General features: G+C 49.9%; 1 protein-coding gene across 2 annotated transcripts in view; it reads left to right on the forward strand.

The window, feature by feature from the left end:
* Positions 1 to 1,486: 1,486 nt before the first annotated feature.
* The window catches only part of Wdr62 (WD repeat domain 62), a 41,559-nt gene continuing 17,436 nt past the window's right edge, over positions 1,487 to 25,609 (forward strand). Inside the window, exons 1-12 of one of the 2 annotated variants that reach the window (XM_028787593.1) lie at positions 1,487 to 1,734; positions 9,288 to 9,379; positions 10,495 to 10,557; positions 12,130 to 12,187; positions 12,737 to 12,907; positions 13,583 to 13,720; positions 14,068 to 14,250; positions 16,358 to 16,518; positions 19,265 to 19,454; positions 20,717 to 20,854; positions 22,406 to 22,584; positions 25,319 to 25,410. In XM_028787593.1, the coding sequence (XP_028643426.1) occupies positions 1,555 to 1,734; positions 9,288 to 9,379; positions 10,495 to 10,557; positions 12,130 to 12,187; positions 12,737 to 12,907; positions 13,583 to 13,720; positions 14,068 to 14,250; positions 16,358 to 16,518; positions 19,265 to 19,454; positions 20,717 to 20,854; positions 22,406 to 22,584; positions 25,319 to 25,410 (1,645 nt within the window). In that variant the 5' untranslated portion in view covers positions 1,487 to 1,554. The remainder of the gene's footprint in view (positions 1,735 to 9,287; positions 9,380 to 10,494; positions 10,558 to 12,129; positions 12,188 to 12,736; positions 12,908 to 13,582; positions 13,721 to 14,067; positions 14,251 to 16,357; positions 16,519 to 19,264; positions 19,455 to 20,716; positions 20,855 to 22,405; positions 22,585 to 25,318; positions 25,411 to 25,609) is intronic. The other variant, XM_028787594.1, reaches the window with a different exon arrangement.

The raw sequence follows: 25,609 nt of genomic DNA on the forward strand, positions 1-25,609 counted from the left end.
ACAGGGTTTCTCTGTATAGCCCGGGCTGTCCTAGAACTCACTCTGTAGACCAGGCTGGCCTCGAATTCAGAATCCCAAGTGCTGGGATTAAAGGCGTGCGCCACCACCGCCTGGCCGGACCATAAATTTTCTAAGGCAGCTTCTTCTTAGAAATTCCCCATCTGCAGTCTTCACTCAAAACCCATCAAAACAGAGATCAGCCTGAACTGCTTGTTATGTCTTAACTACTAAAAAAAACTTGGGAAAGCCAACCACCCTGCAGCCCTCCCTGCATCCTTATGCTTTTTTTTTTTCTCGCTATATAAGCTGGCCCCAGAAAATGTTCAAGGTTGTAGCTTACAGCTCCAGGATCTGAGTAATCAAGAGTCTTGGGGTGTGTGTTCAGTAAACCAGCCCTGTTTAACTGAGATAGGTTTCTGAGCGGTTTGTGCAGCGATTCCCGAACCCTGACAGACTTCTGGGCTAAAAAATCAAACCCTTCCGACAAACATCAGATGGACAATAATATGTGTTAGACACTAGTCTAGCGATCTAGGAATAGCAGGAAACGAGATAAAGCTTGTTGGCTCCAGAGAACTGGCTGACATTCTTGTAGTGGAGACAATATTGGGTACCTCAACCTGTGATGTGCCACAGAAAACGGGTTAAGGAGAAAAATAAACCAGGAGATGAACAGGGAGAATGACGTGTCTACACATCCCTCTCACCCTTCCACTCACATCGCGGTAGTGAACTACCTAAACCAGCACCTTGACAGCAGAAGCTCCAGACTCCAAAGCCCGATCGAGCCCCGCCCCCAGAGCCACGCCCCATGCTTGCGCTCACGTGTCGAAGCTCCCAGGCCGGTCGTCCGTGCCCAGGCGCCCCGCTGTACTTAGGTGTAGCTGTCCCACCCCGGCCAGCCTTGCCCAGTCAGCAGTAGCACATAAGTCTGGGCCGAAAGCCGTCCCGCCCCCCGTGGAATCCGTCCGCCTCACGGCATCCCACGGAGGAGCAACACTGCAACATGGGATGGGGAGGACGCATGCGTACAAGATGCTCCTCGTGCTACGGCGGCTACGCCCCAATCACGGGACGGAGGGCGGCTGATTACAACCTTCGCCATCCTAATTAATCCCCACCATTTGCAAAGGCAAAGGTAGGGCGGGGGTGTTCGAGACCCCACGTCCACGGCTCTCTGGCTCCACCCTACCCCTACATCCGGGAGACTGGTACAGCTTGAATAATCTCCCGGGACTGTGGCAAAAGACAGGTTGAGGTCTTAGCCTCGTAAAAGTTCAAAGCTGTGTGTCTACGAATAGAGAATGCACAGGCAAGGAGAGAAAAGCTGCAAGCCTCAGTAAGCAGTGAAATACGGGCCGTGGCCCCACCCTCCTTTAGCCCCGCCTCTTCGCTCCCATTGGTCAATGAGCTCGCCCGGCAGCCTCGCGATTGGCCAGCCGGGTTGCCGACTCCGTCCAATGGGCGGCGGCGCCGGCTTTCCCGCGGCCATTCGCTGTTTGAGTGCTGGCTCCGGGCGGCTGTTAAGCGTAACGGACGCTGGTCTCCGACAGCATGATGGCTGCGTTAGCGGCCGGAGGTTACGCGCGGAGTGACACGATAGAAAAGCTGTCCTCTGTCATGGCGGGAGTTCCGGCGCGGAGAAACCAGTCCTCCCCTCCTCCTGCCCCACCGCTCTGCCTCCGGCGGCGGACGCGACTCGCGGCGGCTCCCGAGGACACTGTGCAGAACCGGGTGAGAGGCTGGTCGCCCTGTTTACCCAACTCCGGGCTTCTCTGTGCCCCCTGGGTCCCGCCTCGGGGCCTCGGTCCCTCCCGTCACTTCTGGTTCCCGCAGGCGGCTTCCCAGGCTCTCCTGGTCCGGAAGCCCCGCCCCCTTGGCAAAGGTTTTTCCCTCTTGGTTCGTCCTGGCTTCTGCGTTTGGTACCGCCCATTTTCCTGGCCCCACCCAGAGTTGTCACATTGCTTTATTTTTAGTTTTAACTCCCGGGAAATGTTTTGCATTTACAGATCATCCCTAGTCTCACTTTACTGTTCAGTGACCTAAGACACTTAACCATTTCATTCCAGTGTTTCTTTGATTTTATTGGAATAGGGCTAAGGCCCAAAACGCGAGTGCCATAGCCGGGTCTGGGGGGCTGTTAGCTCTTGCCCCGCCTCCTCTGTGGCGCCTCAGGGTAAGGTGTGCTCTTCCAGGCCCCTGTTTTGTTAACATTTCCCTGTTGGACCGGAAAGTCTCAGCTCTGGGACACGCAGTGCACAGAGACACGGAGACCGAGATTGATGCAATCAGCAAGAGGAATCTTTATTCCGACGCATCGGGGTCACTTCACTCTCCAAGGAGGAAGGACCCTGAATTTCTGAAGCACACGCCTTTTATACTTTAGCATAGGCAGACTTAAGCAACAGCAAGACTTGTCTAAACCTAATTGGACACTTTGTTTAGCCTTTAAACTTACTGGCCACACTCAGGCAATTATTTCTGGTGGGCTGTGTTTATCCAGGGTTGTGAAGGACACAGCTGGTCACTAATCAGTACACTGTGCAGTTTTTCTCCGAGTTGTTTTTTAACTCTCTCCCTGCTATCAGGAACAGCCTGACCAGCGGGATGGTTGTGTCTCTAAATGCCCTTTCTGTTCCCTTGGTTGGTGTGGCGAATTTGTCAGGGTGGTCTCACATTTCCCCCTTTTTCTTGTGACTATTTCAGTCTTGAAATGGGATCTCTTCTTGTCTAAGGGAATGATATTGTTGTAACATCATAACTTGTACTGTATTAATGTGATCTTTAGTGAAAACAACCAACTTATTTAAAATACAAGGCCCAATAAGTAAAATAAATCAACAGGGGCCCAATTAAAGTAAAAAGGTGATAAACCAGGGGGAGGAATTAAACCAGGATTTAAACCAACTTTGAGCTCTCTCGCTCTCTCTCTCTCTCTCTCTCTCTCTCTCAGCTAGTCTCTTCAGTATCTTTGTCATTGTATCTTTAACTATCTTTTCTCACCCCCTAAATGGTCTCTAGTATGTACTTCTCAATTTTTTACACCCTTAGATAGCACAGAAAAAGTAGGTGGGCTTGTTGTCGGCTTTTCTCATCTCAGGGGCACACATGTATGGGGCTTCCCATAGGACACTCTTTAACTTTGGGTGTGCGCACCCTAAGCCCCACCCTCTAAGGCTGTTTCTGGGACACGGTTTAGATGCAAAAGTCTGTTATTCCTGACATTTTGGTAACCTCCACCCCTATGTCTCTAGGGTGAGGATATCCCAGGAGTCAAGGCCTGCTGCTAACTTACAGGGATCAAAGACAAGGTCTTGGCTGTCTGACACATGGCGGCCTTTTACTGTAGTGGACCAAGCCACATCTCCAGTGGCTGAGAGTACTTGTCAAGTCACTTTGGTAAGGTTATGGGGGGTGCTGAGGCTCAGCGCAGGAGGGAAGATACACAGTAGCCATCTAATGGTTTCTTTGGCCTTGTAGAATGGCAGGTGATCTTGAGCTTGAGGGGGTGCTCAGGTGTCTGGCTGCTCTACAGTCAGCATCAGATGCAGGTGCTGGTCTGAGTTACGTGAAGTCAGGCAGTTACTCCATCTACTTCAGTGGAGGTCGGCATGGTCAACAGCACCAGGAACGGCCCTTTCCACTTTGCTTACTTGTGTGGAACCTCTAGAGTACCTGAGTTATACAGGGCACTAAGTGTAGCCCACAGTTCCTGGTGGCTGATCTGGAAAGCTTACAACTGAGCCATAAGATCCTTATCAGCTGAAAAGTCATTTCTGGGGGATGAGTCAAGAGCTGGAATCAAGGGAGTGGGGGTCCCACACAGGAGAGGTGCTCCAGGCTCAGATCAGGGGCAGGACAAGGGGCACCACCCAGCCAGCACCAGTTTCCGAGAGCAATTTAGTTAAGGTCTCTTTTTAGAGTTCTGTTCATTTTCTCTACCTGCCCTGGGCTCTGGGAACTGTATAAACAATGGACCTTTTAATTAGTCCCCAATATCTCTGACAATCCCTGACTTACCTTAGAAACAGAAGCAAGACCTTTATCTGATCTGATTACCTTGAGCACTCGAAACCTTGGGAAGATTTCTTCTAATGTCTTCTTGGCTACCACAGTAGCTGTTTTTTGTTTGGTGGGGAAAGCCCCAATCCATCTAGAGATAATATTTACAAATATTAGAGGGTATCTATATTTTTCTGGCTTGACTTCTACAAAATCGGCTTTCTAATATACTCTAGGCTGTTCTTCTCTAGGTATTTTGTCCTATTTTCTCTTGGCCACATAAGCATTTGCTTGCTGGCATACCTTACACTGTTTTATTTTTCTGGCCCAAAACCTGAGGTCTATTATATATCTGAGATCCCTTGACTGCTCGGATGCACTTATCTCTGAAATGAGTCTATCTGTGCATTTGGCCTAGTAAGTCTTTTGCTTATTTTTCGGGGAGCATAGTTTTTCCTTTTTGTGTTCACCATTGTCCTTTTTTCTCTAGGTAATACTTGGTAGGGTGGCTAGCAATCTGAGTCCTTTTTTCTTCCATGTATTTTAAGTGAGGCCATCTCTTAATCTAGTCCCATTCTCCAGTGGGTGTCTCTTGTAGGCCCATAACTGAGACAGGCTCCTGCATAGCCACTTCTTGAGCCACTTGATCTGTCTGGTTATTGTCTCGAACTACTGAGTCTCTTCCTTTCTGGTGTCCTGGGCAACGAATAGTATTCACAGTTGTCGGCTTCATCAGGGCATCTAAGAGATCTAAGATTTCTTCTGATGCAAGTAGTTCTCTCTCTTGGTACATAGCCCTGTGGACTTGGGCTGTGGCAAAGGCATACCTGCTGTCCGTGTATATGTTAATTTTTTTGTCATCCCCAAGTTCTAAAGCTGCTTTCTGCACTGATGTGTTCGGGTGATGGGAGTAGAAGTTCAGTCCAGATGACATTTGTGCCATCCACCACAGCAGCACCAGCTTGTCTCTGACCAGCATGGAGAAAACTGCTCCCGTCTGTAAAGCAGGTTGTCTCTGCTCCCGGCAGGGGTTGGTAGGAGAAGTCTTTTCTCCACCCATGGGCTCTCCTTTTGGGCCAGTTAGTTGCAGCCCATCGGGCAGGAAGTGTATCTGGGCCCCCATCCTGGAGAGTAAGTCTCGCCCCAACAGAGGGTAGGGGCAGTCTGGCATGACCATAAATGAATGGGATACCTAGCCCATCTCTGGGTCCGCCATTCTTCAGGTAGCCCATGAATACATTTTGATGTCAGTGGCTCTTTTACTTGTAATGTGCACACTGGTCCTTTTCAAGGAGTTTTTTATCTCTCTTCAACTGGAGTCTCCCTTTTCTGCTTTCCCTAACAACTGTAGCCAAGATTCTCTGTAAATTCTTCTTCTGTTACCTTTTTTCTTAATCTCTCTTTTATCTTTCTTTTTTTTTTCCTCTGTCTACCTGTTATGGTAGACTTCCTCAACAACCTATACTAAATCTTTTAATGACTTATCTTTTTTTTTTTTTTTTGAGTTAATGACTTATCTTGTAGTCCCTCTAGCCTCTGAAGCTTTTTCCTGGTATCTACTAGCCTGGTCTATAAAGGCCACAATGTGTACTGACAGAATGTCTCTGTGAGCCATTCATTCTAGAAAGGCTGTGAGCACCCCATCTGATCCTTTTTTAACCTCACATGCCTTGGTCAAAATTGGTGGGGCCTCATGTAGCCCCCTTGAGACCTGCCAATGGAATCTGGCGGTAGGCTTATAGGTGCCCCTTACCTTCTGTCACACTAAAGTCTCAATCAGATCTGGTCAGAAGAAACCTGCTGTCGACCACAGCCTAGTCAATCAATGGTGCCCTTGTGTCTGAGGGAAAATTCTTTTTTTCCAGTGTCCTCTCTTGCTCTTCAGTCCTGAAGAACACTCTTGACGGCCAGAACCTACAAGGGTCTTGGGGAAGAAAGGTTTTTTTTTTTTTCCTGTTTTATTTTACAGTTTCCTTATTCTTTGTGTATGTGTGTTTTGCCTCCATATTGTGTCTGTGTGTCACAGGGGTGCTTGCTGCTTCAGGAGTCCAGAAGAGGATCTCTTCTCGGAGCCTCTGGAACTGGAGTTACAGGTGGTTGTTAGATCCTCTGGATGAACAACAGGTGCACTGTAACTGCTGAGCCAGCTTTTCAACCCCCACTCCCTAGTGACACTTTAAGAGTGGTTCTCTAGTCATCGCCTGGACACACCGGTCTTTCTGTGAAGTGGAGATGACAGCCATACTGTGGAATCGAAGGGAGATGAGATTGTGACTGTGCCCTTGGCGCACACAGTTTCCAGATAAAGGATGGATCCGTGGCACCTTCTGGTGGCTCTTTCTCCCCTCTGGTGCCTCAGATAATGTCTCCCCAGACTTCTGGGTTCTAGGCCAGCCACCCTTGCCCACCAGGTCTCTCTGTTATGTAGCTCTGCCTATCCTGGAACTCTGTATGTAGACCAGGCTGGCCTTGGAACACAAAGATCCACTTGTCTCTGTCTTTCTAGTGCTGGGATTGAGGGCCTGGGCTACTGTACCCAGCGCTAGCTGATCTTTTTGGGTTACCTTCTCTGTTCTCCCTCTCCTTGAGGTCAACATGCTGGCCTGCTTTCTCTGTGCCTGAAGTTGCAAGTTCCTTCCTGCCTCCTGGATTTGCATCGGATGAGTCCTTGGTTTGGGTGTTTTGCTATACTCTTTCTCTGGCTCCTTCTCATCCCTCAAGTCTTAGCCTGAATACTGCTGTCCAGAGAAGTGTTCTTGGATCTCAGCCTAGAGACACCCCCTGTAACTCTCCCAGGGCCCTTCCATGCTCCTGAAAGTGCCTGGGTGTCCTTCCACCATATGTAGGAAGTGCCAGGAGCACAGAGAGAGAGGGTACGGTAAGGCAGTTTGAAGCATAGCCTCCAGACTCCACTGCTTGAATTTAAATATTAGTCCTGGTCCTTGTCGCAAGGTAGGAACTTTCCTGTGCCTCAGTTACCCTAGCTGTAAAGCAATAATGATGTAGAATCCCCCACAACATACATCTTATTATAACCCAAACTGCCCTTAAACTTCCACTCCTCCCATTTCCCAATGGAAATGGAATCACAGATGTGTGACGCCTTCCCTGGCCTCCTCATAGGTAATAAGTACATCATATCACCTGTGAGATTCTGTGGTTTCCCGGCTCTCAAGCCTCAGAACAACACCTGGCAGGCCCATTGCAGGTGCTCTGTTAGTGTCAGCACTGCTGTTACTGTGCTTTGTGTTATGTCATTTGTTTCTCATTTGAAAGCACATCCCAGAGATCATCTGGCTTGCAAAAGCTGTGCTCTAAAAATGTCCTGTTACACTAAAGCCCAGTGAAACTAAGTAACCCTGAGTGCTATGGCCTGATTGTCTGTGCCAGAATCCTGGCTGTTCCTCTTTCTAGACGGGTAGCTGCTCTGGAGCTTTGTTCGCTCATCTGAAGGGTGACAGTGGTGGTTGTATTTTAGGGCTGCCATGAGTGTTAAGGAGCCCCCTACTCAGAGGCCGAGCACAGTGTCTGATAAGAAATTAGTAACATTAGCACTTACATTCCTGTGTTTGCTTGTCAATTCTGAGGCTAGTGCCTGGACTTGAGAAGTGTGGTGAGAATTTTGGTTTTTTAAAAAACACAGCAGTGTTAGAGGAATAGCTTTGTTTTACTCCCCAGTGTGGGGTATGGGGGTGCTCCAGATTGTCCAAAGCAGCAGGGGCATAGTTTTGAGAGCTGCACCTGGTTTCTGGGAGTGTATGACATTCTGAATTCTGGTAACCTTTCAGAGCATACATAAATGCTAGAGCCCTGATGGAAGGGGCTGGTTGGCTAGTTGTTGGTTGGATGAAGTTGGTTGCTGCTGGTTGTGGTTGGTTGGCAGTTTGTCAAGCATTCCTGTCCAAAGAGACAAAAGGAAGAAATCAGATGTCCTGCCAATGAAGATCAAACTTGCCCCAAGGAACTTGACACCTCTAAAGATTTATTTATTTATTATATTTGAATACACTGTAGCTGTCTTCAGACACACCAGAAGAGGGCATCAGATCTCATTACAGATGGTTGTGAGCCACCATGTGGTTGCTGGGATTTGAACTCAGGACCTCTGGAAGTGCAGTCAGTTCTCTTAACCGCTGAGCCATCTCTCCAGCCCATGAACTTGACACCTCTAATCAGCAGGAAGTAGTCTGATAATACCTCCCTTCCCTTCTAACCCATTTCTTTCTCCTTCCTAGTGTTAGGGAGATGAAAGGGTGGAAGAAGAGAGGTGGAGTAGGGTGGAAGAAAGAACCCACAAAGTAGCAAAGGCCGGCTACTACAGAGAACGGTTTTCTCTACAGTAGTTAGAAACCAGTATATTCTAACAGTGCACATGAAAGTACCATAATTCTGTTAGTCTGTAGTTTCTTATTTATTGTTTTAGCAACCATGATGGAGTTCTGGCACATAAATTTTATTGTGAGATAAAAAAATATCTTTTAGCTGAGCATGGCAGTATAGGCCTTTCTTTAATTTGAGCACTCAGGAGGCAGAGGCAGGTCGAGCTCTGTGCATTTGTGTCCAGCCTGGTCTACATAGTGAGCTCCAGAACAGCCAGGACTACACAAATAGGCCTTGTTTCGAAATAGAAAAAAATTTGTTTTCCTTTTCTTTTTTTCAGTGCTGGAACTCAAACCCCAAGGCCTTATACATACTAGTCAAGCATTCTGTTATTGGGCTGTATCTTCAACCTGTTAAAACTTTTTTTTTTTAATTGTGACTTGTTTCTCTACTTGTTGGAAACTTGAGACTGAGTTTGATGAGGGAACAGTCTGCTTTTGCTCAGTGTTGTGTCTGCCCTGTGTGGCCTGAAGTGCTGGCCTTGGGACTGGAGTGTCTCGGTTTCCACTCCGCAGGTGCTGCTCTCCGGCGGCTGGACCCTCTGGCTTATCTGTAAATAAATGTGATGGTGACGCTTCCTTCTCCACAGATGGTCAGGATTCAGGTCTTTCCTCCACAGCATCCTTTGACACGTAGTCAGAGGTCACCTTGTCACCAGGCGTTCTCCGTCCCCTGCAGGCCCAGCTTCTTCGTGGCTAGCAGTTGTTCCTCTTGCAGCAGGCAGGGGAATGCTGTCAAAGGTCAGGTGCTAGTTGCTGGTAACCAGGATGACTTCAGAAGCTCAGATGGCGCGTGGAATGCAGCAACAATTAAGACTCGTGGCTGAGGGAGCCGGGCAGTGTGGGGCTGCTAGAACAGGTATTTTTCTGACAGCCCTTTTTTTTTTTTTTTTTTTTTTTTTGCAGGTAACACTTGAGAAGGTGCTTGGTATCACAGCTCAGAACAGCAGCGGGCTAACCTGTGACCCTAGCACAGGCCATGTGGCCTACTTAGCAGGGTAAGCACATGTGTGGGCTTCAGTGGCTGGTCACGGGTTAGGGATTTGGAGTTGACGTCACTGGAACATCTCTCTGAGCCTTGGCTTTCCCGTCTGTAGAAGGCTGCTCCTCATGAGGGCTGTGGAGGGGAGTCCACAGACCGATCTTGACAAGAGTCGTATGGGGCAAGGCAGTGCCTAGAAAGCTTTAATCAGATGTGAGGTGGTAGCAGTTAAGGGAAACTCAAGTGGCTAAAACCCAAATTTATGTCAAGCCCGTCTGCATATGCTCTTCTTAGGGCCTCTGCTTCTCCCTAGGAATACACTGCCATTTGGGTAGAGAGAACTGAAGGAGATCCAGATTAGTGCAGAGATACTTGTCTACCCCCGCACTGCTTAGGCAGTGAAAGAGCTTCTTCGCCTCCCCAGGGAGATAGGAGGGCCCGGTAGACTCATAGTAACAAACGGTATCTGTTAATGAGACCTTGAGGACAGTCTAAGATTGAGGACAAGCTGAGCTCTTAAATCCAGCGGGCACACATTCACGTCCCCACTCCATTTCTGACCTGCTGGGTGGCCTGTGCAAAGAACTGCCCATCTCTGGCCTTCAGTTCTCTAAATCAGATATAAATAAAGGAGACAGAAATCGCCCTGGCCTCACCTGACAACTGTGAGGATTTAAGACAGTGATAGCCGTAAGGTCTGTGTAGGCCTCGGGCCTGCCAGAACAGTCCCCACAAAGGAAGTGCTTGTTTTAGTTTAAGACTATATTAATATTGACAAGTGCCCAAGATTTCTCAGCATTAATATCTAGAGGAAGGGGAGGGCAGAAAGAGTATCTTCTGCTTGAAGAAGCCTTATAAAAGCTGGAGATGCGACCCAGTTGTAGAGCATTTGCCTAGCGTATTTAAGACCTTGGGTTTAGCCTCAGTACCATGAAAAAACAAAAGCTTCCTGGCACAGGCCCCAGAGGCAAGAGTTCGGAGCCAGCCTAGGCAACATGATGAGACAAAAACCAGCAACAAAACCAGAGGGCGCCTTATTGACACGTGGCTTTTTCTTTGGGGAGAGAATCGTCTCTGGGCCCAGTGCTTATCCAAAGCCCCAGTTTAGACTTGTTTTCTTCTTTTCCCCAGTTGTGTGGTGGTGGTCTTGAACCCCAAGGAGAACAAGCAGCAACATATATTTAATACTACCAGGTAGGCTGGGACTGGGCATGGGACAGGGTTGGGGGACCAGGGTGCTGGTTCAAATCCCCTTCCCCTCAGAGCCTGGAGGTGTTCATGGGTGGTGACTCACTCCCTCAGCCATGTTTACAGGACCTGCTTTGTGCTAAGTACTGTTCCAGGTGTCGATGACCTAGCAGTGAGCAGAGACAAGGACCTGCCTCTAGAGTTCTAGACAGCATGGGAGACAGACCACAAACCCACCCGCAGACTGCTGGCTGATTATGAGAGCAAAATGCCTGCAGGGGGGCGGGGTGAGGAAAGAGAACAGGGAAGCTGCATCAGAAGGCCTCCCTGAGTGCGAGACCAAGGAAGTAATGATACTCGTGTCCGGGACACTAGCAAGGGCAGAGGGGCAGCAGAGACGAAGAGTCAGGTAACAGTAGAGCAGGCATGGGCCTAAGTGCTGGGTGCAGGGGAGCAAGAAAGGGAAAGGGAAGCTCCAGCAGAAGCCGCCCCACCCCTTGCATCTTAGGGAGGGAGCTGGATGTCCTAAGGACTGGAAAGAGAAGTTACTAGCTGGCATACACAGGCCAGGGAGGACGGTAGATCACCTATGGGGTGGTCAGGCTCACATAGAAACCAGGTGGGTGCCACACGAGCCTGTAATTCCAGCACTTAGGGTACTGAGGCAGGAGGATTGTGAAGTAAGGCCTGAGCTATACAATGAGATCTTGTCTAAGAAAACCATAACAAAATGTGTAAAAACAGGATTGAAACGAAGGAGGAGCTAACGCTGTACAGTCTGGGCGTGGGCTTGCTTCCAAGTCCTGCCTGCCAGTCAGCCCGTGTTCATACTAGTTAAGAGTATTGGAGACTGGCCGAAGACAGCTCTGTGTGTAAAGTCCTGCTACGCAAGCCTGAGGACCTGAATCCAGTCCCCAGGACCCACATACATAGTTAGATACGGTGACATGGGCTTATATTCCTAGTATTAGAAAGGGAGAGAGACAGGGAATCCCTGGGGTCTCATTGGCCAGCCAGCCTAGCCTAACTGGTTGGCCCTACATCCTAGTGAGGGACCCTGTCCCAAGAAAATAAGGCAGATAGCGTCTGAGGAGCCACACTGAAGACGGACCTTTGGCCTCCGTGTGCATTCATGCACCACACCGAGTATTAGAAACAGTGCAGTTGTTGGGGATTTCTAGAACATTCAATGAGCTGTATCTGCGCCTTGTCTACCAGGGTCCACCCATGAACACCCCTCCTCTAGTTAGAGTAAACCTGTACCATTTCCTGCACCTGAGTTTCAGGGCTATGTCACAGGTGGATAAGGTCCTGGAAAGCTCACTCCACCTGGGGTAAGGAGGCAGAGCCTCCATTCTGGGTCTGTAGTGTTTGGGTTTGGTGTTGTGGAAGGAGAAGACCTTTGCTCCTGTCCATTCCCTGAGTGCCCTGCTGGACACACAGGCTACAGTGGCTGTGTAGAAGCTGCTGGCACTTGTCTCTCCAAGCCTTTCCCCGACCTGGGGGACCAGGAGAGGGTAGAATAGCGAGAGCACAGTGCTTGGCGGAATCAGTGACAACCCCTTTGCTTGTCCCCAGGAAGTCCCTGAGTGCTCTGGCCTTCTCCCCGGATGGGAAGTACATAGTGACAGGAGAGGTGAGTCTCAACTGAGCAGGTGGGAAAGGTGTGGGAACCATTCCTTCTGCTTCCAGCAGGCTCGGGAATCCCTGAATTGGCTCTTGGTTTTAGACAAGCCCCATGGCTCATAGGGGAGGTGGCTTTTGGGAACAAGTTACAGCAGTGCCAACTTCAGTGTAAACAGGCCTTCTACCCCGTCTGTGTCTCAGTCAGGGTTTTACTGCTGTGAACAGACACCGTGACCAAGGCAACTCTTGTGAGAAAAACATTTAATTGGGGTTGGCTTACAGGTTCAGAGGGTTAGTCCATTATCATCAAGGTGGGGGCAAGGCAGGCACGGTGCAGGAGGAGCTGAGAGTTCTACGTCTTTGTCTGAAGGCTGTTAAGAGAAGACTGGCTTCCTGGCAGCTAGGATGAGGGTCTTAAAGCTCACACCCACAGTGACACCTCTACCCTCACCTCCTAATGGTGCCACTCCCTGTGCCAAGCATGTACAAACCATCCCACACTGCCTTACACATAGTTCAGTGATAGTAATGGCTTCATCCGCCCCCACCCCACCCCCAGAATGGGCACCGGCCAGCTGTGCGCATCTGGGATGTGGAGGAGAAGACTCAGGTGGCGGAGATGCTGGGCCACAAGTACGGTGTGGCCTGTGTGGCCTTCTCCCCCAATATGAAGCATATCGTGTCCATGGGCTACCAGCATGACATGGTCCTCAACGTGTGGGACTGGAAGGTGAGGACCGAGTGGATGCGTGGGTGTGTGAGCGGGCAGGGAGTCATCAGCACCCAAAATCTTGGGCATTAGGGAGCACTGGCAGCCTTTGCCTGCTGTTGCACCATGCTTACAGTGAGGTTCCTGTCCCCGAGGTCAGCTGTGACAAGGTAGAGTTTGAGCCATCATGTCTGTGTTGGTATAGGGAACAGACGGGGATCCAAGCACCCACACGCAAGGTTATGACAGAAGCATTGTTTTTATATTGACTAGCTACAACCATAGACAAGTGCCTTGACTGTTTCTTCACCTAAAAATGGTTTTCCCAGCATCTGCCTCTCTGTGTGAGCTGCAGCTTCCTGACATGCGCTCTGAGGCCGGGCTTTGTCACAGCTGTAGCAGGACTTGAAGTCCTGAGTCTGCTTCTAGCCCACCGCAGCCCTCTGTGTGATGGGCATACTTCCAGCTGTTAGCATTTCCAATGCGTGGCTGTAGAGCTTGGCCCTTGGTGGGAGTTCTGAAACTTGCTCTTCCCTGGGACCTTTCTTTGTCGGCTCTTTGGGGAACTAGGAATGACCAGAGTTGCATACAGCTTTCCCTAGAGTTTAGCCCACTGCCAGGTCCAAGAACATGGGAGAGCGTGCAGGGAGAGCACGGGTGGGCGGTGCGTGAGCTGCTCTGTGCCCGCTCTTCCAGAAAGACATTGTGGTGGCTTCCAACAAGGTGTCGTGTAGAGTCATCGCCCTCTCCTTCTCTGAGGACAGCAGCTATTTTGTCACTGTTGGGAACCGGCATGTGAGGTTTTGGTTCTTGGAAGCCTCTACTGAGGCCAAGGTGAGTTCTTCCCCCATTCTGGTCAGGTCTCAGAGTCACCAGCAGCGTGCTTCCTGCGTCTACCTGAGACTTGGAGGCAGGGTCTCCCACCTAGCTTCTTGGGCATCCCGGTGCTGAGTAATAATCCTGCTGGACTCTGGCCCTAGGCCAGAGCTCACTGTTGGACCATTACCTTCTGGCCCCTCTGTCCCAAGTATGGGTTCTGCTTTTCTTCCTTCTCCTCCATGTGGAAGACTCTCTAAAGCCCCCCTTTTCAGCTGTGTCAGTAAAGAACCTACTATGACCCTGTTGAGGACATAGGCACGAGGCAAGGACATAGTCTCTAACCTATCCTGCTACACTTCCAGGTGACCAGCACAGTGCCCCTGGTAGGGCGCTCGGGCATCCTGGGTGAACTCCACAACAATATCTTTTGTGGTGTGGCCTGCGGCCGGGGCCGGATGGCAGGCAATACCTTCTGTGTGTCCTACTCTGGCCTCCTCTGCCAGTTCAATGAGAAGAGGGTGCTGGACAAGTGGATCAACCTGAAGGTACCCACCTCCCCTCTGCTGGCCGCCCACTGGGGGCTCTGCTTCCCTCTGTGTATGGAGGGGTGCCCCACTGTGCACCTGCTGATGATCTGGGGAGAGGCTGAGGTATTTTGTGTTTTCTCTGAGACAGGGTCCCCTTCATTGTGAAGTTCAGTCTGTCCCCAGGTTCACAATCCTCTTGCCTCAGCCTCCTGAGGGATTGCGGGTGTGCACCGCCATGCTTGGCTTCGTGTCAGTGGCTGACAGCACAGGTTTCGTGTGTGTGACTCTCCCTCTCTGAGCCTCAGCTGTTTCCTCATCTGTCAAAGCAAATACTGAGCCAGTCAGTGTGCCCGCCTCCAAGCCCAGCAACTGGAGACCCTCACTGGAAGGAGAGAGCTTGCTCCCACAGACTGTCCTCTCACTGTCACACGTGCCAATGTTGGGGCCAGAACATCCCTTCCTCCTACACAAATAAATAAATCAGGAAAAAATGTAAATGAAAATGCCAACTTCCTCAAAGTGGCCAAGGAAGTCACGGGAGATAATGTGCAGGAGTCTTTTTTTTCTTTTCTGTGTAGTTTAAGGGATGAGCCTACTAATTTTTTTTCTGTCAAAAAAGAAAAGCCTGTGCAAATCTGTAAAACCTTAGACTTAAAGGTCAGTGTTTTAATAAATTGCAGCGTTGGTTTTTTTCTCCCAGTACCTGAAAGTTGAGTCCACGCTGTGAACCCGCTCCAGGCTCTAAGCTCAGGTTCTCAACTGGCAGTGCACATCACATGGAAGCAGTGTGCTTTTTGCTCAGTTTCTGGGCTGGCCTCGGTCACTGTCCCCAGAACTTGTCTTAAGAGCTAACAGCATGTGGAAGTGTTCCAAATGTTATTTGTCTTCTAGGAACTTAGACATCATTTTAAAAATGATTTTATTTTTACTTGTGTATACGTGAGTTTGTGCAAATGAGTGTAGGTTCCTACAGAAGCCAGAAGAAGGTGTCAGAGCTCCTGGAGCTGGAGTTACAGTTGTGAACTGACCACTGTGGGTACTAGGGACCAAACTCTGGTCCTCTGTCACCCCATAACTGCAGGTGCCCATGGAGGCCAGCAGGTGGTGCAGGATGCAGGGGTGTTGGAGTTCCCGGTGGGCTTGAGCTGCAGACACTAGAGACCAGGCACCGGTCCTCTTCCAGAGCAGTCAGCACTTGTAACTCTTTTCAGCCACTGCATCTTTTTCTTATTTTTCTTTTAATCTTTTTTTTTCTAGAACTTAAACAACTTTAAAGCAACTTAAAAGCTATTTTGTTTGTTTGCTTCTGTTAAAACAAGGTTGGCCCTGGTTGGCCCCAAACTTGTGATCCTTTGACTTCAGTTTTTCTAGTCCAGTTGGTCAGCACCACTGTTGTTGTAAGGAAATCCCCTTTGTTGGTAAGGTTTGGTGTTGCACACCTTAATCCTAGCACTTGGGAGGCTGAGGCCAGAAGATAGCCAAAAATACCACTCTGTCTCAGGCTCCATGGTGAGACCTGTCTCAGAAAACAAACAAAACCATGAATAGCGCGCGCGCGCGTGCGCGCACACACACACACACACACACACACACACACACACACATACTTTAACCGAGCACTGAATGATTCATAAATTAAATCCCTATAGGAAACTGGAGTTTGTGTAGAGTCTGTCACTTACACCCCTTTTGTCTGTGTGTCTGGTCTAAACATCAGCCCAGATGCTACAAGTGACTCGCCACTGTCTGCTGCAGACGCACTTTTATCAGATTTCCTTCTTTTTATTGTCTGTGTTTGCTTGTTCTGCCCGCACGTGTGCATGTGCACCGCTTATGCGTCTGGTGCCTGCGGAGGTCAGATGAGGGAATTAGAGCCCCTGGAACTGGAGTGACAGGTGGCTGTGAGCCACCGTGTGCTGTGACTGGAACCCAGAGCCACTGCAAAGAGCAGCACGTGTTCTTACCTGCTGAGACATCTCTGCATCCCCAACAAATTTTTACACACGGTTAAGTTGTTCTGTGAATAACCATGCCAACTGTGCCCCAACCATGCCTCTGTCTGCGCACTGGCCCGTTGTCAGTGGTGACTGCTGCTGTATGTCAAAACCATATACAATGCCCTCAGGTCTCCTTGTCTTCCTGCCTGTGTGTCAGTGACGAGTTGATCTTCTGCGGATGCACAGACGGGATAGTCCGCATCTTCCAGGCCCACAGCCTACTCTACCTCACCAACCTGCCCAAACCGCACTACCTGGGAGTAGACGTGGCCCAGGGACTGGACTCCAGGTATGTCCTACACTGGGGGAAGAAGGGTCTATCCAGAATCTGTTGGGTGGCATCCATCCATGCTTTCACATCCGTCCACTGAGAGCTCATACCCAGTCTTGGCTCTGAGCATTGGTGTCATGTGTTTGTAAAAGACCTACTCCAGAGGCAAGCTTCAGGGTGAGGGGACACTCCTGCATCAGGGAAGAAGTGCTCAGAGCAGGAATGGTAACAAGCAAACGTGCTCCCCTGGGTTGTAACATCTATTAGGCAGCTACTCCGTGATAGCTCAAGTCTGGAAGCAGGGATCTGGGCCGGGAACGTCACTGCCAGCATCCATGCAGGCATCGTGGTTATCGTCTTTAATCCTGGTACTCAGGAGGCAAAGGCAGGTGGATCTCTGAATTAAAGGCCAGCCTGGTCTACAGAGTGAGATCCAGCCAGGGCTACACAGAGAAACCCTGCCTCCAAAACAAACAAACAAACAAACCCAAAAAACTGGCAGCAAAACCACTGCTCCAGGAAGCCTCCATGCAGGGAGGGAGCTCCATGGAAACAGTGTCAGCAGAGAGCTGTGACTTAGAAGTAGGCTAGGCGGGGCTGTGGCTACTAAGTAGCTGGAACAGGAAGCCAGTGGTGTCACTAATAGCGAGTATAAATGGTGCAGCATGGGCCGGACGGTGGTGGGGCACGCCTTTAATCCCAGCACTTGGGAGGCAGAGACAGGCGGATTTCTGAGTTCGAGGCCAGCCTGGTCTACAGAGCGAGTTCCAGGACAACCAGGGCTACACAGAGAAACCCTGTCTCAAAAAAACCAAAAAAAAAAAAAAAAAAAACGGTGCAGCATGTTGCAGAGTTAGCAAAGGGTTGGGGGTGACTGGGTGGCTGGAATGCTGACGGAGAACAGCTGGGTGGGCCTGTGTCTCTTCTGAGGTTCATGGGGCTAGCTGTAGGGAGTTGCATGGTAAGCCCTCGAATGCAGAATCCTATGAATGCCATGTCTGGAGTGGAGGGGAGGGCCAGCTTGCTGCCTGTCCCCTTTGTTGCAAGTCTTTTGTGGGAAGTAGCCCGTGTATCTAATCATGATGGGCTGCCTCTTTGGAGATTGTTAGCTCCAAGGACAGCAACTTCTCCAAGAGAAAGCTGTGAGGGAATAGCTGGGTGTGGAAAGAGGAGAGAAGGAAAGTGAGCAAGCTACAGATCCTGGCATATTGCAGTAGCCAGACTGCCTAGCTCCCCCTCCCACACTGTGCTGTGCCGCCATACCATCAGTGTGCCCCTCTGAGCTCGCATCTGTAAAACAAAGCTGCTTTTCCTGGGGGAATTAAGTGGCACACAACAAGTACTGCAGCCTTTGTAGGAGACCCAAGGCCTCAAGACTGTGCCTCAGCCCTTTGCACTGCTGCTTTGGATCCGTTATTAATGAGGCAGAGAAGAGAGGAGGCCTGGGGGATATGTTTCTTTTCCCTCTGGACAGAAATGGACAGGATCTCGGGTTGGATGGAATGGGGAGAGAATGATAATCAGTAATACAGCCGGCCATTGTGGCATGTGCCTGTAACATCTTTGTGAGTTCAAGGCCACCCTTGTTCAACTCACACCCACAGGCCATCAAAGGGAGTACCAGGCTAGCTGTGGAGTGAGTCCTATGTCAACTAAAGAGACTGAAGAAATGGCTCAGTGATTAAGATGACTTGCTGTTCTGCCCAAGGACCTGAGTTCTGTTCCCAGCACCCACGTATGAGTACCAAGCGTACATGTGATACAGACATTTTTTTCTCCTCCTCTTCTTCCTCCTCTTCTTCCTCCTTCTCCTCCTCCTCTTCTTCCTCCTCCTCTTCTTCCTCCTTCTCTTCTTTCTCCTCCTCCTCCTCTTCTTTATCCTCCTCCTCTTCCTCCTCTTCTTACTCCTCCTCCTCTTCTTCCTCCTCTTCTTCCTCCTCCTCTTCCTCCTCCTCTTCCTCTTCCTCCTCCTCCTCCTCCTCCTCCTCCTCCTCCTCCTCTTCCTCTTCCTCCACTTCTTCTTAGAGGCTTTCTCTGTGTGGCCCTAGCTATCCTTGAACTCTATAGACTAGGTTAGCCTGAAAATCAGAGATCTGCCTGCCCCTGCCTCCCAGTGGTAGGATCAAAGGTATGCCCAGCACACCTGGCTTCATGCTGTCAGTGTTGTCATTGGTGTGTAAATTGCAGGTAGCAGATGCTGTTGATCATCCCACCATTGGTGACCATCAAGGTTGTGGTCCTTGCACAACTGCAGACTACAGTGGGTGCCACCATTTTCATGGTCTGAAGCTGCATGCTTATGTAATTTCTCATTTGTACTTTCATTCCTTTCTTTCTTTTTTTTCTTTTTTTGTTTTTTTGTTTTTGTTTTTCGAGACAGGGTTTCTCTGTGTAGTCCTGGCTGTCCTGGAACTCACTCTGTAGACCAGGCTGGCCTCGAACTCAGAAATCCGCCTGCCTCTGCCTCCCAAGTGCTGGGATTAAAGGCGTGTGCCACCACCGCCCGACTGTACTTTCATTTCTAATGTAGCAATAAATAATAAATATAGTCAGTTTCAGGAAGATGAATGTGCTCTCTGAGCCAGACAGGCACTTTGGGTTTGCAACTTATATTAGAAGCAAAAGAAAAGAAAAGAGGACAAAGAAGTGGGATTGGAGTAGGAAGATGGCCTGACACAAAGACACGGGTGGCTGAGTGCTGCTGAGGGGACTGACCCGTGTGGCTGACTGCTGCTGAGGGGACTGACCCGTGTGCCTTTGGTAGCTTCCTCTTCCACAGAAAAGCAGAAGCAGTCTACCCAGATACAGTGGCCCTGACCTTTGACCCCATCCACCAGTGGCTATCCTGTGTTTACAAAGACCACAGTATCTACATCTGGGATGTCAAGGACATTAATGAAGTCACTAAGATATGGTCAGAGCTCTTCCACAGCTCCTTTGTCTGGAATGTAGAGGTAAGACCTCTTTCCCTTTTCTCTGTCCAGCTCTATCCCCTTTGGGCTCAGCGTGTGTATTCTCCATAGAGCTTAGAGAACTCTCTTAGCCATTGTGTTAAGACACAAGCTGAGCTGGGTTTGTTGACACACCTGTAATCCCCACACTTGAGATGTAGAGGCAGGTGGATTGGGAGTTCAAGAACATCCTTGGCTGTACAGAATATTCAAGGCCAACCTGGGATACATCGGAACCTATCTCAAAGAAAAGAAAAACTCGGACAGGGTTGGTGGCCCACACATGCTTTTTTAATCCCAGTGTTCTGAATGCAGAGCCTGCCAGATCCCTCTAAGTTTAAGGCCATAGCAAGTTCCAGGCCAGCAAATCCCAGGGCTGTACCGAAAGTGAGACCCTGTAATAAAGAGAACAAGTGAAAGGAAAGAAGGTAGGCCGAAAGCTCTGTGGAGACTGGGGAGCTGGCTCAGTGGTGAGAGTATGTGCTGCTCTTGAAAGTACTGGGTGTGGTTGCGGCTCGTGACGGCCTCAGCCACAGTTTCAGGAGATCCCCCTCTCCTGGCCTTAGTTGGCGTTACATGCACACAGTGTACATGCATGCAGACAATATTCACACATAAAGAGAGAGCTGTGCACAGCTAACCGTCTGTTAGCAGGTATTAAGCTTCAGTGTGCAGGTCCATTTCGTAGTTGAAGGGTTCACTATGGGCTATCCTCATGCTATCAGTTCAAAAGCTGGCCCGCTCACGTGGATGGGGAGTTCTTTTTCTGTAGCATTTGGTCACTTGGTGCATTGGATGCAGTGACGGCCAGCTGATGCTTGATTATTTTTTCTTTTTTTTTTTTTTTTTTTGTTTCTTTTCTTTTTTTTGGTTTTTCGAGACAGGGTTTCTCTGTATAGCCCTGGCTGTCCTGGAACTCACTCTGTAGACCAGGCTGGCCTTAAACTCAGAAATCCACCTGCCTCTGCCTCCCAAGTGCTGGGATTAAAGGCGTGCGTCACTGCTCCTGCCTTGTGTTCTTGAGAACAGGATCTTGTCATGTAGTCCTCAAATTTTTTTTTTTCCTGATTGCGACAAGGATTCTTGAAGCCCAGGGTAGTTTTGAACTTAGTATGTAGGTAAGTCTGAAGTGAACTTCTGATCTTCCTCCTCAAGTCCCAGCTAGGCATAGCTCAGCACCATTTGAAGCTTTAGCTCGGTTTCCACCCAGATGTCACAGTCCATCAGCTGTCATCGCAGTGTTGCCTTGTTCCCTGGGTCTGTAGGTGTATCCTGAATTTGAAGACCACAGAGCTTGCCTGCCATCCGGGACTTTTCTGACTTGTTCCTCAGACAATACCATCCGCTTCTGGAATATGGATAGCGGCTCTAACACTCAATGGAGGAAAAACATCTTCAGCGATGTGAGTGGCTTCTCTGCACTCTGGTTTCTGGGAATGTGCTGACTTCCCTGTGGAACAGGGGCATTAGGCCTCCCTAGGGACAGGACTTGGGCACTCTTGTCCCTTCTTGTTTCTCTCTGTTCCTCCCTCCCTTACTGTGCTCCGTGGCATGATCTCTCTTCTTTCTTTCCACCTGGCTTCTGCTGTTCAAGTGTGCGTGTGTGTGTGTGTGTCTGTGTGTGTGTGCACGCATCTGTGTCTGGATCCTCTCCTGGCAGCCCAACTAGACACAATCGTCCTTCCAAGTCTTGAGTAGCAACTCAAGGAGAGCACAGTGGGCAGAACCACTCGTCTTCTAAGTGGCTGTCACACAGGGGGGGACCCTCAGCTGGTGTGCTAGATGGAGCATAGGAAGAGGCCTGGTGGAGGCCGGAGAGAAACAGTTTGCTGAAGAAGTTTGGGTCAGTACTGCTAGGTCAGCAAGGGACCTTTTCTGGGGAGCTGATAACTGAATCATTTCTTTATTTTACGATTTGCTAAAAGACTCTTCTGCCATTGTGACACTTTCAAGTCTATAGTGGAAAACAGACAGTGGTTCAATAATTTCAAGTCAGATGCAAACACAACTGCTGGGAGCACCATAGAATAAGGGGACAGGATGCTAATATACTTTGTAACCCCGTCACACTGTCCCAAGAGTCCAGCCAGCAGAAGTATCTTCTTCTGGAAGAAAACACTTTGGCCACAGTATGGAGGGGTGGGGTGAAAGGAGGGGGGAACAGACTCCATACCTGGGGGAGAGCCTATGCAAAGGCCCTGAGGTAACATAAAGCTTGTCGAATGGAAAAACCTCGAGGGTCAGTGTGGCGGCAGTGATGCCGCAATGCATGACAACTGCCCCTTCCCCAGCCAGCAGCATGCTCCGCATGGTAGACAGCACGAGACGTGCCAGGCATGGTGTCAGACACTTAGAAACCCAGTGTTTGGGAAGTAGAGGCAGGAGGATCAGAAGTTTGAGGCCAGCCTGGGCTACATGAGTCCCTGTCTTTAAAAAAAAGTAACAACAGAAAAAGAACACCTTAAAATTCTTGTGATAGTGTGGTTTTCTCATGCATAAAAAGGGTGTGGGGACTGGAGAGATGATGCAGCAGTTAAGAACACTTGTCGCTCTTGCGGAGGACCTGGGTTCAGTTCCCAGCAGACTGTGGCAGCTTACAACCAGTTAACTCCAGTCCCAGAGTATCCACAGACTGATTCCGGCCTCCTAGATAGAGCACACGCGTGGTCCACAGACATGCAGGCAGGCAGAGCCCTCACACAGTTTTTCAAAAGGTCTGGAGGCAGCTTCTCCAGCTCCAGGAAGCTCTTAGAGACTCGGGGGTCCTCCGTCTCCCCATTCTGTCATGTGAGGAGATAGTGGTCACCCTCATGCAGCCAGATGGGACAAGGCCCCCTAAGCGTTCTCAGTGCCACTTGAGTTGTGTCACTCAGGAAGGTGTGTGCTGTGGGAGCACTGAGCACGGAGCTGCTGTAAGCTCCTTGCAGAACTGACCATAGCCTCTCTTCCCCCAGTCTCTGCTGAAGGTGGTCTATGTGGAGAATGACGTCCAACATCTGCAGGACATGTCTCACTTCCCAGACCGAGGCAGTGAGAACGGGACTCCCATGGATATGAAGGCTGGGGTTCGAGTCATGCAGGTCAGTCCTGATGGCCAACACTTGGCTTCAGGCGACCGCAGTGGAAATCTGAGGCAAGTGGCCCTGATGGCGGCTGGTGTTCACCTCCTGGCCCCAGCTTGGGGTCTCAGGGCACTGGGGAGGAGTTCTGATCTTGGCACCTCAGCTGCTGGTTGGGAATAAGGGACCATGGGTACTAATCCAGTTACCAGCAGCACCCCAGAACTTCAACTGGGAGGGGCTTCCTCAAGGTCTGGAGTCATAGTAGCTGCCAGGACCTCAGCAGCTTCATGGAACAGCTTCCTCACTGACTGGGGAGATTTATGAAACACATGCATTGGGTACAGAAACTTAAAGGTGAGTGGGAGGAGCCAGCTGTAAGGGGCTGGGCACTGAGAGGGTTCAGCGTAGGAGAACACCCAAAGCTCAGCTGCTCTCCCCACCCCACAAGGTGGTTCGTTACTTTTATTTGGTTGTTTTTTGTTACTGTTGTTTTGTGTGTCTCGTGTGGTGTGTGTGTGTGTGTGTGTGTGTGTGTGTGTGTGTGTCTGGAAGAAGTTAAAAGGATGCCAGATCACCTGGAACTTAAGTTACTTGTGAATCGCCTAACAAAGTCAGTCCTGTGGGAGAGCAGCCAGTGCTCGTAACGACAGTCATCTCTCCAGCCCCTGGTGTGGTTTGTTAAAACAGTGTTGTATAGCCAGGATGGCCTTAACCTCCTGATTCTCCTGTTTCTACCTCCTGAGTTCTGGGATTACACATGCGCACTACCATGTCCAGCTTTGTTGTCATTGTTATTCTATGTATCCATGGCTGTGTGGGTGTGCGTGCTTGCACGTTCCTCTATGGAGGCTAGAAGTCAAGGCTGGACCTCCGCTTCTGTCACTGTCATACTTACTATCTTCTGAGGAAGATTTCTCCATGACCCTGAAGCTCACCGGTTTGGCCAGACTGGCTGGCCAGCAAGCCTCAGGGATCCCCGTGTGTCTGCTCCCAAGTGCTGGAGTTACAGGCACATTCTGCTGTACTTAGCTTTTTACATGGGTGTTGGGGATCCAAACTTAGATCCTCACACTCACACAGCTATCTCCGCACTCTGTCTCAGTTATTGAGACTGGGTTTCATACTGTAGGCATCTCAGAATGGCCTAGAACTTATCATGCAGCCCAGTTCTGTCTTCAGCTTGTCTGTCCTCCTGCCTCAGCCTTTGGGGTGTTAGCATTGTGGGATAGACATGAGCAGCCATCTGGGTTCAAGGTGGTATGTGGCAGCTATGGCCATGTGAGTCTGAAAGAAAGAAGCAAATGTGGAGGAGACTGCAAAGCATGTGTCTTCACAACGGCACAGCTAGCTACCATGGGGTGACTGGTGAATTGCTTCTAATTTATCTGTTTATTGCATGTGCATGTGTGCATGCACGCACATGTGCATGTTATACTGTAAGTGTGAAACTCAGAAGACAGCCTTTGAGGGTCAGCTCTTCCAGTGTGGCTCCTGGAGATTCCAGTCATTAGTCTTGACAGCAGTCACCCTCACCCACCATCTCTTTAGCACTAGTATGGTTTTGGTCTTTGTTTGTTTCATTTTTCCTGTGAAGTTCTGTGATTTTGAGATATTGGCAGTGTGATATCAGTCACTTCATTGAGTGAGAGGAGTGTGTCATTAAGCTCCTCTTGGTGACAGCTCTCCCTTGAACAGCAAACAGCAGAAGGTGCTAACATGGGTGAACACTATTGCCCCCTGCCTTGTGATGGCTGGGCACTGTGATACCACTGACTTAGTCCTCTAAGCCGATGTGTGTAAGCCCTGGTTTGCCTTTTAAACAACTCACACGGCAGACAGTAGAGGAGCTGTGGCAGCAAAAATGAACAAAGCCTACATTTGAGGAAGTTTAAGAATGAGGGACGAGCTGGGCAGTGGTGGCGCACGCCTTTAGTCCCAGCACTTGGGAGGCAGAGGCAGGTGGATTTCTGAGTTTGAGGCCAGCCTGGTCTACAGAGTGAGTTCCAGGACAGCCAAGGCTATACAGCCTGTCTCGAAAAAACAACAACAACAACAAAAAAAAGAATGAGGGATGAGCCAAATGTGGTGGTGATACCTTTAATCCTCCCACTCAGGAGACAGAGGCTAGCCTAGTATACAGAGCAAGTTCTAGGACATCCAGGGCTACGTAGAGAAACCCTGTCTTTAAAAAGAAAAGGATAAAAAAGAATGGAAAATGAACAAAGCATAATGGTACATTCTGCCTCTAAAGCTGGAGGAGGCTCAGTGATGGGTGCTTCCTGCTCTCACAGAGGACCATGGCAGACAGCTCGTGACTGCCAGACTTTAACTGCAGCTCACACGCACACGCACACACACACACACACACACACACAAAGATGCACACACATATATTTTAAAAGTAGGCATATAGTCGGGCAGTGGTGGCGCACGCCTTTAATCCCAGCACTTGGGAGGCAGAGGCAGGCGGATTTCTGAGTTCAAGGCCAGCCTGGTCTACAGAGTGAGTTCCAGGACAGCCAGGGCTACACGGAGAAACCCTGTCTCGAAAAACAAAAAACAAACAAACAAAAAAAAAACAAATGGCTTTTGCTACAGAGGAGTGTCCTCAACCCCTGGGCTGTATTTTGGCCTGTGAACTACAGAGGCCAGGCCTGTGGCCTCCTTGGCGCCTCCCCGCTCCCTTTACCACAGCCGTGTTCTGGATGGAGCCGTGGGTGGGCATCTCAGAGTACTTGACACAGTAAGACTGCAGTGCTGGCCTAGAGTCAGGCCAGGGTACAGTCGGCAGTGTGTGTGTCCTAGGATCCACGAGCTGCACTTCATGGATGAGCTGATCAAGGTGGAGGCCCACGACGCCGAGGTGCTGTGCCTGGAGTACTCCAAGCCTGAGACAGGTGAGCCCACAGCACGCTGAGCTCAGGCGGGCAGAGCCCGAGAGCAACAGCTGGGGGAGTCTTCGGTTCAGTCAGAGCCCTGCTGCTAGACTCTAGACCACATGAGCTTGGACACCACAGATTCCACAAAGTAAGACAGCTGAAGGCAAGGGCTGGTCCCAGAAGCTCATCGAGGTCCCAATGAAGGTGTGTGAGTGAG

This window comes from Grammomys surdaster, unplaced genomic scaffold, assembly GCF_004785775.1.
Source record: "Grammomys surdaster isolate TR1022 unplaced genomic scaffold, NIH_TR_1.0 125671, whole genome shotgun sequence".
NCBI lineage: Eukaryota > Metazoa > Chordata > Mammalia > Rodentia > Muridae > Grammomys > Grammomys surdaster.